This window comes from Maylandia zebra, linkage group LG3 (assembly GCF_041146795.1).
Source record: "Maylandia zebra isolate NMK-2024a linkage group LG3, Mzebra_GT3a, whole genome shotgun sequence".
NCBI lineage: Eukaryota > Metazoa > Chordata > Actinopteri > Cichliformes > Cichlidae > Maylandia > Maylandia zebra.
The window spans coordinates 4,904,004-4,917,383 of NC_135169.1; the positions used below are offsets into that span (position 1 = coordinate 4,904,004).

General features: G+C 48.8%; 1 protein-coding gene across 1 annotated transcript; it reads right to left on the minus strand.

Moving 5' to 3' along the window:
- Window positions 1-680: 680 nt before the first annotated feature.
- Window positions 681-7,679, minus strand: LOC143414220 (uncharacterized). Its single transcript, XM_076878120.1, has 8 exons — window positions 7,433-7,679; window positions 5,507-5,860; window positions 4,814-5,146; window positions 4,629-4,727; window positions 4,076-4,405; window positions 1,560-1,886; window positions 1,229-1,447; window positions 681-868 (listed from the first exon to the last, which is right to left on the minus strand). Exons 1-8 carry the CDS (start codon window positions 7,467-7,469, stop codon window positions 681-683), a joined length of 1,887 nt encoding a protein of 628 aa, XP_076734235.1. The 5' UTR covers window positions 7,470-7,679.
- Between the last annotated feature and the right edge of the window lie 5,701 nt (window positions 7,680-13,380).

Genomic DNA, 13,380 nt, shown 5'->3' on the forward strand with positions numbered 1-13,380 from the left:
AAATTGCTTGCATTTATAGTGCCGGGGCAGGTCTTATATAAACAATCACACTGGTAGAGGTAGGGTCACCAACTTTGTAACTATCAAATAAGGGACACTGGTGTGGCACAAGCACAATGCACAGCCAGCTGAACTGTATGATTATATTCTTAAAGTCAAAATGCAGTAAAATGTTGGTATTCAGTTCAATCAATAGCTCATCTAAATCAATAAAGAAAATACAGTAAATGATGACAGAAATCACATGTGCATTACCTTGAAAAATAAGCAAAAAAAAAAAATAGTCAAAGAAAATATTGTAAGTACAGGTCTCAGTTACCCAGTATATTATGTTACGCAGACCAAACAACACCTTATTTTTAAGAATCGTGTATTACTCCTCACACCTGATGTGTGCGACGGGCATCACTGACAGATGTGACTACACACAAGTACTCCTCTGATGTAACTGCAGTCAAATCAGTTTTGGTATTTGCTAGAGTGCCAGCTGTTAGTCAGAAAATGACATTCCAGGTAACGGTAATTATACGGGACATTTAAGGTAGAATACTGCAGAAACCTATGTTGCTCATTTTACGGGACATCCTAGATAAAACGGGATCTGACTGGACTGATTTGAGCCTCAAAGATCGTACACATGGAGATGGATTTTTACTATGATGGTATGTTTGTGTTTCCGCTCATGTAATAACAATAATGTCTTCCTCAGAGGATCCACCTGTGCTTCCTCTCCTCTCTCCTCCACCTGTTACAGTGAGGGAACGTCCTCCATGATGGAGGAGCTGCTGGAAAGTGCTGAGAGTTTCCTCCAGAGTGAGACCTCTGTCACAGTTCAGAGGATCTACGGCAGCAGAGACCTTCATGGACACTAAAAGTCTCAAACACACAACAACATCACACTGACTCCACTCTGACATCACTGATCAATAATCAAAGAACACACAGATCAAACTGATTGATCAGCCATCAGAGGAGTCGGATCAATGGAGCTGCTTCTGTTCCTGATGTCCCCTGTTTGATCCTGGACCTGAACTCTCCCTGCAGAGGAGACACAAGACAGTCAGAGACACACACACACACACACACACACACACACACACACACACACACACACACACACACAAACCTTTGACTCTGAGCAGCACTCTTTTGTATCTCTTGATCTCCCCGTAGACTCTACAGCTGTACCTCCCACTGTCTCTCTCTGTGGGCTGTTTCAGGGTCAGACTGAGGTCTCCAGGCTTCAGCAGAGATCTTCTCTTCATCTGTGTTCGGTCTCTGTAAAGCTGGTGCTGTTCTCCAGGCTGATCAGAGCCGTTCTTATACACGTGGACCTTCCTGTCATCATTGTTCCACCACACCACCTTAGCATCTGCAGGCAGGTCTTTTGTGGTTTTGAAAGGTAGCTCTACAGACTCCGCCCCCTCCTCCACCTCCACCTGACAGACTGAAGGACAACAAATTTCATAAACAGTCTAAAGCACAAACTAAGATTTGTGTTCATGAAGATCTCATCATCTCTTCTTCTTCTGCAGCTCACACCCAGCAGCAGCACTGACCTCTGACTTTCAGCTCCACTTGTTTCATCAGGATTTTTTTCCCCTCCCTGTTGCAGACGGTGCAGGTGTAGATGTCTGCGTCCCAGTCTGTGGGGTCTTTCAGGGTCAGACTGAGGTCTCTAGTTTTCAGCAGGTCTTTATTCATCTGTGTTCGGTCTCTGTAATGGTTGTCCTGATCTTCAAGCTGGTCAGATCCGTTCTCATACACGTGGACCTTCCTGTTGAATCTGGTCATCCACTTCACTTTAGCATCTTTAGGCAGGTTTATAGTAGTTTTGCAGGGCAGCAGGACAGATGCCTCCCCTGAATCCACCTCCACCTGGGGGACTGAGAGGAGTCAAAACACAACATGAGCTGTGCAGCAGAAGCAGCTCTGAACATGTTTTGTCTGAATGGAGAAAATGGCATCTTTGCAATGAAATCAAGTTTGACTGGTTCCAGTCTGAAACATGTTCAACTGAACAGAAACGGTGTCTTATTTGGTTTCTGTCTAATCAGCAGCAGAGCTCTGTCTTAAAGAACTCTGCTGTTTTATTTCAGAGTCAAAGACTTTTTTGCCATCTTGTTACCTGAGAGCTGTCCTATCAAGCAAGTTTGATTTATTCAGACTAAAAAAATATTGAAATAAAATAAAAATGTTTCAAAATAAAAGCAAAACTGAATTTTAAATGTCAGCAACATCTAAATGAACATGATTCTCTGCATGCCAGATACATTATGTCATAAAGACGTCTGTTCTGTGACATGAACGAGTTCTTCTTTCAGAAACAGCTCAGCTGAGAGAAATACAGACTAGTCAGTACAATTCATTAATAAAGACATCTGTTTCAGCAAATTCATTACTCGTTTTCAGGTGATCTGTTGTATTAGTGATTCCATTAATGTAAGAACATCTGCTTCACCTCTTGTTGGAGACAGAGTCAAAGCAAAGAAAGGCAATTTGATGGCAGCACTGTCATGGGCCTGTCCTGGGACATGAGTATCAGGCCCACTCCAATATATTATTAGTCATTATTATACTGCTGCATGGGCTGGGCTGTAGTTACATCGTAAGGTTTTAAAAACCGAGCTTTAAAATGAACAGTGGTAATAAAAACCGAGAGAGGCCGACTGTGATCACCGACTTTTTAAGAGGCTTGTTCAAATTAAATGGAGTAAGATACAAAGTATTAAAACATGTTAAAAAGACAACTGTCATGGGTCTGTAGTTCTGTCCACAGTTTTAGGGAACATATTTGGTTTTAAAGTAAGTTACAGGGCTTTTCCTGCCTTTCTGAGGGACTTGCATATGCAATATGATGATATGCATATCAGCATAATTATGGATTATTATGATATTAAAAAAGACACACTGTATGTTAAAGAAAACACATTAAGAAACAGATTATATTAGTGTTTTTTTTATGTGTATAGATTTTTAAAAATTATTATTTATGATATAACACGGTCTATAAATGCTTCGTAAGAATAGTTCTATAACATTGTCTATCATTACTTTGTTATGGATTAGGTGCAAGATTTGTGAAGTGTGGATAATTAAATAATAGATTAATGCAATAGCAAACTGTGCCTTGTTGTCAGATGGACATCGAGTGGAGAGTGATAGATGAGATGAGGAGATGAAAGAGTAAGAGAGGCAAACTGAGTCACAGGCAGAGCCGAGTTTATTTTGTTTCCTTATGGTTCCAAGCACGTTCACCAATCTTTGCATTTAATGTCTACAGTCTCGGATCAGCACAGCCCTGCCCTCCAGCACTATCACAGCAGGAGCAGCAGAAACCCCACAAGAGCAACATTGTACCCATCAGGTAAACATGGAATATGTTTGCTTTGCCTTGTCCCCACCTGATGACAGTGATATAGTATGATGTGATTCCATATTAGATTGTTGATGAATGCGGGTTGTTGTTATTCGGCCTTTTCTCTGTGCCCCTTTTGAACTTTGAGCACCCGCCCATTTAAAAATCTCTGCACAGCCTTGTCCCTGTTTATGTGTATAGGTGTTTGGACGTGGGTGTGTGTATCCGGAAGAAAGAATTACAAGAATCATCAGGCTGAGGAGAGTTCCTGCTCTGAAGCCAGCTGATTGCCTTCATCAGTTGCCTCTCTACTTAAGCGAGTGGCTGAGCTTCAGTCGGTGCTGGATCGTTGAGTTCGCAATGGGTTTGTTAGTGAGAACTTTGTGTGTGTGTTGCTTGGCAGTTTAATTCATGTGTTTTCTCACTAGGTATTGGGAACTGAGAGAAGCCACTGTACAGATTTGGAGTTGGGGTTGTCACAATTCACGCCACAGACGTGAGCACTGTGTGGGATTCGGGGAGAAACAAGGTAAAAACTATGTTTTGTGCTTTCTTTGTGCCTTTCTGTCCTGTTTTTTAGGACTCTATTTTCTGTCTCCTCAGTTTTCATGTCTAGAGTTCAGTTGGTGTGTTTCCTGTTTTACTTTGGTCTTTGTCTCATGTCAGTGTGTCTAGTCTAGTGTGTCAAAACCTTTGACCTGTATAAGCAGCACTGACCTCTGACATGGAGGTGCACATTTTTCCTTGTCAGTATGTTTCCTTTCCTGCTGTAGATGGTACAGGTGTAGGTGAAGTTGTCGTCATCCGTGGGATATGTCAGGGTCAGACTGAGGTCTCCAGGTTTCAGCAGAGATGTGCTCTTCATCTCTGTTCGGTTTCTGTAAAACCGGTGCTGTTTTTCAGGCTGCTCAGAGCCGTTCTGATACACATGGACCTTCCTGTTGTTTCTGTCCCTCCACTCCACTTTAGTGTGTTTTAGGAATTTAAATATAGTTTTGCAGGGCAGCTTGACAGACGCCACCCCTGAATCCACCTCCACTTGGTAATCTGAGAGGACAACAAAGCACAACACGATGACATCAGCACCAGCTGTGATGGTCACATGACCTCCCTGCGCCCTCCTTGCCTTCTAGTCTCAATCAGATTGTGTCTCAGTTTGTTCCTGACTCGTTCTTTGATCTCACGATCTCATGTGTCTGGTCTGAACACAGTCAAGAGGCCACCTGTTAACCACTGGTATTATGGGTAGTGTAGTAGGAAAGACTCTTACCTGACATGTAATAGTGACGTAAATAATATAAAAGACCTCCAAAAATCACAAAGACAAACAGGAGAACCAGAAGATCTTTGACCCAGGATGGAAATGGTTCTGTGGGGAAACATAAAACAAAATGACTTCTAATCTCTGACCTGTGTCTACAGTATTGACCTTTGACCTTTATCTCCAGCACCTACTTTTGACCTGCAGCACTACTTTCTGTGTCAGGATGTCTTTGTCCCTGTAGATGGTGCAGATGTATCGTCCCGTGTCTTTCACTTTGGGGTGTTTCAGGGTCAGACTGAAGTCTCCAGTTCTCAGCAGGTCTTCACTCATCATCGTTCGGTCTCTGTAAACTTCGTCCTGAGTCATAAGGTCATCATTTCTGTTAGAATACTCATGGACTGTGATGAGTCCGAGGTCAGAGCGAGTCCACTCCACTGTGGAGTCCTCAGGCAGGTCAGGTGTTGTGTTGCAGGGCAGGATGACAGACTCTGACCCTTCCCTCACCTTCACCTCCACCTGCTGGTCTGAGAAGACAAGAAACCAAAGTGTCAACCATAGAAGTGGCAGCAAAAGGCCTCTAAAAGTTTTGTGTTGGGCCATGCATAAAATTTTAATGTGTTTAATGTATGTACAGATGTGTGTGTGCTGAACCTCCCAGAGGTAAACATAAACACATCTGCACATGCACAGAACGAATTTCTTCTGCTTTGCTTCTCTTGTTTTGCTGTTTTCACTGAGGTCAAGTCTACAAACGTTCCTGCTGGGCTCATCAAGACCTTCAGAAACCGTTTAAGAAATACTTTGCTTTCATTTAACCTCTGACCTTTCTCTGTAGTACTGAATACGACATGTAATCACAGCAGGTGTTAGAATTTGATGCTGACCTTTGACCAGCAGCTGGATGTCTCTGAGTTTTCGTTCTTTCCCTCCAGCACTGATGGAGCAGGTGTAGTTGCCGCTGTCAGTCTTTGTGGGTTTCCTCAGAGTGAGGCTGAAGTCTTTAATGATCAAAGCGTAACGATTCATTGATGTGCGTCTGCTGTAACGCTGGTTTTGTCCTGTAAGATCGTCTCCTTCTTCTCGTTGTTGGTGTACAGATTTGGGATCAAGGTCACTGCGAGTCCACATCACTGTTGGATTGTCCTCAGGTATAGAACCTGAGTACAGACATGATAGTAGGACAGACCTTTCCCCCTCATTCACCTCCACCACCACCACAGCCAGAGCATGCTGGGAAACTGGAAGGACAGAGACACGAACAAAAATCAAATGAATGTTGTGGGTTTGACCCAGAGTTAAAAGATGCAATACAACCAACATTATCTTCATCCATCCTATTCCACTTATCCTAGTCAGGGTCACGGGGGGGAGGGGTTACACCCTGGACAGATCACCAGCTTGTCCCAGGACTAACCATTCACATGTTCACACCAATGAATTACAAATTAACCTAATACCATGAACTGCATTTCTTTGGACATTGGAGGAAGCCAGAGTACCTATAGGGAACCGACGTAAACATGAGGAGAACATGCAAACTCCACACAAAAAGACCCCAGAGAAGCAGTGGAGTTGGACTCAGGACCTTTGTGCTCAGAGGCAACAGTGCTAACCACCAGAACACCATGTAGCCCAAGAACGCATAACAGCTTCAGTTATACACAGCATTCTTTACCCAATTCAAAAAAACTATTGATACAATGTCAGTAACACAGAAACTGGAGAATTATAACAAACCTCACAGGCCATAATTTCCATCTTGTGTGACAAGACAGATGACCAGTCACACTCCTTCAGGACAGTCACAGTTTTTCACTCCAACAGTCCACAAATGCTCCAAAACATGTTACAAAGGCAACATGACATATTTACTTATTAATTCACAAGGAGGAATCTTGTTGCTATTAGGAATCTATATTCCATACAGAAATATTTTTATCTTCTATCTTTTAGTGTAGAGCATATCTAAAAACCATAGAGGCTCTCACTGTTTGGAGGTGATGGAGCTTCACTGTTTTCCAGAGAACTTTGCACATTCAAGCAACCAAAGGACTTGACATGGATTATGAAGTAGTATAACAGGAACGACTATCGGACCATGTGTTTTCCAGCTGCCTGTGACAAACAGCCAGATAAACTAATCCAGTGTTTGACAGAAACTGTCATGCTTTCCCGTGTCTCCCTGGCGTTCACCTCTGAGATCGCACTGTTGTTGTTGTTTCTCTCTTCTTTCTCTCTCCCTCACTCTTCTCTGCAGGGGTTAAACTTGTTGTGGGTTCCACCCTCAGGCCTGTGCCCTGAAAATAATTACTCACCTGCTGCTCATTATCTTGTCACTCGAGCCTCTGCTCAAGGTGACAGCTCAGTGTTTCTGACTGCTGGATCGTTGAACGACACTAGTCAGTGTAGCCCCAGCTATTTCCTGTAAATTCTCGTCTCTAGTCTTTTCCTGACTTGTAGTCATGTTTTCTTTTATATAGATCTTCCTGGACCTGTCCGTGTTTTCATCCCTGGAGTGTGATCATAAGCGTGTGTGGTTTTTCCCTCCCTTGTCCCTGAATTACCTGGAGCTCCTTTTCACTTGTACCTTGTATATAGCTCCTGATGATATTGTTTGTTTTTAGTTTCAGCACAGTCCTGCTCTTGCGTCCGCTCGTTCGTTGTGACAGACCGATTCAGTCAAGTCATGAACTTTGACGCAACTCACTGGGCTCTCATGTCTCAAGACCTGCTGCACTTCAACACATTCATTTTAGAGCGAGATAAGAGAAAAGCTGATGATGAGAGCAAAGAGAGGAAGGTGTACTTACCGTGCAGGAGGATCACAAAAACCACAAACATCTTCATGTTCCTGTCAAACTCAGAGACTCTTTAAAAGCCCTTCAGGACATCAGCTCACAGCAGCTTCACTTTCCTCTGCTGATCATCTACTGACACTCTCACACTGCTCACACTGTCACAGCTCAGAGTTCAGCTTCACACTTTGTTAAAGCACATCTGTGGAATGAAGTCCGACCGGCCACAGATCACTTTTGAGGGAAGAGGAGGACGTCGGCTTTCCTCCTAGTTTCACGCCTGAGCGCTCCCGTTGGGGGGGACTGCTTCAGCCTCAGCCCAACACGCACAAAGCTCCACCTTCAGTCCTAACACTGAAACATCGACTGTAGCTACAATGATGCAGATGTGTTTCCATTCAGATCATGGACATAAAGCAGCTCCAGGATGAACAGTGTGAAAGAACTTTTCCAGGCATGAAGCTCAGCCAATCACAGGAGAGGGCATGATCAGCTGACAGATCTGCAGGGATTTGAAGGTTCTTTGTGTGGATGATAGAAAGTGGATCAACAGGTGTAAAACTATGAGGAAACACAAGTCTCCCCTTTTCTTAGGAGTCAGTTTTGGCAGCCTGACATGATGTCTGGCTGCACACATATTTGAAATGTAAAACAAAAACAGCTGAAAACTGAACAGTAAAACCTTTCAATATGTGACAGGCTTTTTTTATGTTTATTTTAATCAGTGATTTCTACTGGCACCTGTTACGGATTCAAATATTGGGGATGTATACAAGAGGAAAAACCACAATAACAACACTGGTCCGGCCGGGTTGAGTCAAACGATGATTTTAATGATCACACGCGTGGGAGATGGACACCGTACGCAGACAGCATCAGATCTCAAAATGGTGGAGCATTGCTCAAACTCTTTGTGAAATGCACTATACACAGGTACACACACACACAGGTCTTTATCACCAGGTTCCACATTTATTTACAGTTTTCCCAGGTTATGACTGAACACAGTCTGACAGCTGTCGGTCCCAGCTGATTTCCTCCCCTCCGCTCCTCTCCGTCTCACTATAAAAAGGGAAGGAAACCATTATCAGTCCAAATCGCCATCAGCTGTTCACACTGGCATCTCCAGCACCGCCCCGTTGAGCCCACTGCACCACTCCTCCCCTGCAGCCGCGCCCGGGACCACACCTCCGCCACACACCCCCACCGCCCGACTGAGGCCGGGGAGCCGTCCGGCCGAACCTACTCCCCCCCCCCGTGAGCGAGACAGGAAATCGGCCACCGCCATCTGCGCCCCTGGCCTATGGACCACCTTGAACTTAAAGGGCTGTAAAGCCAGATACTACCGGGTGATCCGGGCGTTGGCATCCTTCATGCGGTGGAGCCACTGCAGCGGGACGTGGTCCGAGCAGAGGGTGAATGAGCGCCCCAGGAGGTAATAGCGAAGGGAGTCGACTGCCCAGCGGATAGCCAAGCACTCCTTCTCCACAGTGCTGTACCGTCTTTCACGCTCCGCCAGCTTCCGACTGATGTAAAGAACGGGACGGTCGTCCCCCCTTACCTGCTGGGACAAAACGGCCCCCAGCCCTCTGTTCGAGGCGTCAGTCTGCAGAACAAAAGGGAGGGAAAAGTTAGGAGTGTGAAGCAGCGGCTCCCCACAGAGAGACTTTTTCACCTGCACAAACGCCGCCTGGCACGGCCCCGTCCACTGAACCAGATCTGGAGCACCCTTTCGGGTGAGATCGGTCAAGGGGCTGGTCAGCTGCGCAAACCCTGGCACGAAACGCTGATAGTAAGCTGCCAGCCCCAGAAACCGTCTCACCTCCTTTTTAGTCCTGGGGCGCAGGCAGGATGCGATAGCCGCCGTCTTTTCCACCTGTGGACGCACCTGCCCGCCCCCCAAGTGGTACCCCAGATACTGTACCTCCCTTCGTCCAACCGCACACTTCTTCGGGTTGGCTGTGAGCCCCGCCCTCCTCAGGGACTCCAGTACCGCAACCACCCGCTGCACATGCTCCGCCCAGGTGTCGCTGTGGATGATCACGTCATCCAGGTAGGCAGCAGCATATGCAGCGTGCGGACGCAGCACCCGGTCCATGAGGCACTGAAAGGTGGCAGGGGCTCCGAACAAGCCGAACGGAAGCGTAACGAATTGGTACAACCCGTACGGAGTGGAGAAGGCCGTTTTCTCCCTGGACTCGGCAGACAAGGGAATCTGCCAGTAGCCCTTGGTCAAATCCAGGGTCGTGAAAAAACGGGCCGTGCCCAGCCGATCCAGGAGCTCGTCGACCCGGGGCATGGGATAAGCATCAAAACGTGACACTTCATTCACCTTGCGATAGTCGACACAGAACCGTATAGACCCATCCTTCTTCACCACAAGAACGATGGGGCTACACCAGGCGCTGTGCGACTCTTCTATCACTCCCATTTTCAGCATTTCAGCCAATTCCCTCTGCACGATTTGCAGTTTATGCTCAGGAATCCTGTAGGGCCGTGAACGCACCGTCACGCCAGGCTGCGTTACAAAATGATGCTCAATGAGAGACGTGCGGCCGGGCAGGGGGGAGAACACATCTGCAAAACGCTGTTGTAACGCGACAACGTCCGCTCTCTGGGCCTGTGTGAGATGGTCATCACAAGGGAGGGAGGCGGGGATGATGGAATTTGGCACCTCCGGCCCCAACTCATCTCTCTCCTTAACCAGGCTTACCAGAGAAGCGGTTTCAACCTCTCTCCACTCTTTAAGGAGATTGAGGTGATAAATCTGCGTGGCCCCTCCCCTGTCCGACCGAGCGACCTCATAGTCAACGTCCCAGACTCACCGTGTGACCACAAAGGGTCCTTGCCACTTGGCGAGCAACTTCGAGCTGGAAGAAGGGAGTAATACAAGCACTTTGTCTCCCGGTGAAAATTGCCTGAGTCTAGCCCCTCTGTCATACAGGCGTTGCTGACGCTGCTGAGCCTGGAGCAAATTCTCCCGTGACAACCTCCCCAAAGTGTGGAGTTTCGCTCTCAGGTCCAACACGTACTGAATCTCATTCTTGGCGGGGCTCGGACCGTCCTCCCAGCTTTCTTTAATCAGGTCGAGCACCCCACGCGGCTTCCTGCCGAACAGCAATTCAAAGGGAGAAAATCCTGTGGAGGCCTGGGGCACCTCCCGCACTGCAAATAACAGAGGGTCTAGCCAGCGATCCCAATTGCGTTCATCCTCGTTAATGAACTTACGAATCATGGACTTTAAAGTCTTATTCAGCCGCTCCACCAGCCCATCCGTCTGGGGGTGGTAGACGCAGGTCCGAATAGATTTAATGCCCAGAAATTCGTACAGTTCCCGCAGTGTACGAGACATAAACGACGTGCCCTGGTCAGTCAGTATCTCTTTCGGGATTCCGACTCGGGAGATGACCTGAAACAGTGCCTGCGCCACACTCTTTGCAGAGATGGTGCGCAGCGGGACTGCTTCCGGGTACCGCGTTGCATAATCCACCAGTATTAATACAAAGCGGTAGCCGCGTGCACTCCGATGAAACGGCCCGATGAGGTCCATGCCAATGCGCTCAAACGGGACCTCCATGAGTTGGAGCGGGCGCAAAGGCGCTTTTGGTATGGCCGGCTGATTAACAAGTTGGCAGTCCGGGCAGGATGCGCACCAGCGGCGCACATCCGCTCGGATGCCCGGCCAATAAAATCGGGCCGTTATTCGCTCCAGAGTTTTTTCGTATCCCATATGCCCTGCCGTGGGGTTATAATGAGCCGCCTGGAAAATCGTTTCCCGGCGGCCCTGCGTCACCAACAACTGGGTGTGTGTCTCCTCCGTGCGAGTGTCACGACTCACTCGATATAACCTATGCTTTGATAAAATGAAGCGCGGGTAGGTCCGCACGGCTTCAGGGCGCACCACGTGACCATCAATCTCAATCACCTGGTCAAAGGCTGAGCGTAGGGTGTCATCACGAGACTGCTCCAGTGGGAAATCACCCGTGGGGGAAACTTCCAGAGCCGGCGGGGCTTCCCATGAAGGACCCGCCGTCTCCCCCTCCCCGGAGTCAGTGTCGGACGACCCCGCGTCACCGCTGAGCGCCGCGCAGACACTACATGCTACTAACGGTCGTGATCGCATCCCCACATACTGTCCCAACAGATGATGAAACCCCGGCCAATTCGTGCCCAGAATTAGGGGATGCGACAGGTGCGGGCTAACCGCAGCCGTTACTCTATGCGTTTTGCCCTTATACTTTAATAACAGCGGCACTATGGGATACCTGTGAACATCACCATGAACACACTTCACCTCCACCCATTCCGCCTCCAGCAATGCCCCGGGGCGAACCAAGCCTTGGTGCACGAGGGTCTGCATGCAGCCCGTGTCCACCAAAGCATGGCGTATACCCCTTCGAGTCCTTACCGGAATGCTGTATGTCCCTCCTGGACCGGGAGAGGGTGCTGGGGCACTGGCAACGCGGAACACCTGCCCCACTTCCATCAGAGGACAGTCCCTCCTCAGGTGTCCCGGTTGCCCGCACTTCCAGCACTCCTGCCCCGGCGTCTGTGCTGTTCTCCGTGGCTCAGGGGCGGCACTGCTCATGTCTGATCCCTGGGAAGGCACAAACGCAGCAAAAGGATTAGTGGGGCTCAGCGCCGGCGCCCGCTCTGCCTGCCCTGGCGCAGGTACCCGGCGCCTCGGTGCTGGCACTGGGGCTTGTTTGCTCGGCCTCCGGCCGCTGTCCCCGGGCTCCCCCGCTCTAGCGGCAAGGTGGTCCTCCGCCAACGTTACCGCCACCTCCAGGCTTGCGGGACGGTGGAACCTGACCCATCTCGCCATCTCTGCGGGCAGCCCCTCCACGAACTGCTCCAGCACCACCTTGTCCACCAGCAGCGTCTCGCCCTCTGACGATCCCGGCTGCAGCCAGCGCACCGCCGCGTCACGCAGCTTCCGGGCCCAAGCAAACGGCCGATCCGCAGCGGCTAGCCGACAGGCCCGGAACCGCCGGCGATGATCTTCAGCGGTGAGCCCCATCCTGTCCACCACCGCCCAGCTCACGTCCTGGAAGCTGCTCCTCGAGGTCGGCGGCAGACTCAGGGCCGCCGTCTGAGCCTCCACCGACAGCAGAGGAAGCAAACGCGGAGCCCACTCCACCTGCGGCCACTGGCAGGCCTCCGCCGTGGCATGAAAAGTCTCCAGGAAAACCTGGGGGTCGTCCCCGTCCCCCATCCGGGGCATCGCCACCGACAGCGGCGGGGGCTTCGGCGGAGCAGCGGCCCCAACCAGCCGCTCCAGAACCAGCGTCTGCCAGTCCGTCTGCTCCTGCAGCGCAGCCAGGTGAGCCCGCTGGGCCGCCGCCTGGTCCCGGCTCATCTTTGCCATCTCCACCAGCATCTGCGCCAGAAACTGCAAAGGCTGGGCGGGCGGCGCAGCCTGTGGGTCGGACAACCCCACGCCGGCCGGACACTGGGTTTCGGCACCACTTGTGAAATGCACTATACACAGGTACACACACACACAGGTCTTTATCACCAGGTTATGTAACAGTTATCACCTTCTTCTAATTCAGGAGAATAATGCAAACTAGAACTACATAATGATTCACAGTCTTTAATTAAGGGTCTAACATGGCATATGGTAATATTATAACCCCACACACCATAACACACCTCTGAGTCAGTCAGCCTGCCCCAGGGCAGCTGTGGCTACAACTGTAACTTGCCTCCACCAGTGTGTGAATGTGAGAGTGAATGAATAATGGAATTGTACAGCGCTTTGAGGTTCTCGAAAAGCACTATATAAATGCAATCCATTATTATTATTATTATTATTATTATTATTATTATTATTACTATTATTATAAGTCAGCCACAATAATCTATGGAAATTAAGGACTCAATATTTCAATCTAACCCTTGGCTATAGTTTGTTTTGTTCCCAGGCAGTGGTGGTTTTTTGATAGGGGCGACATGGGCCG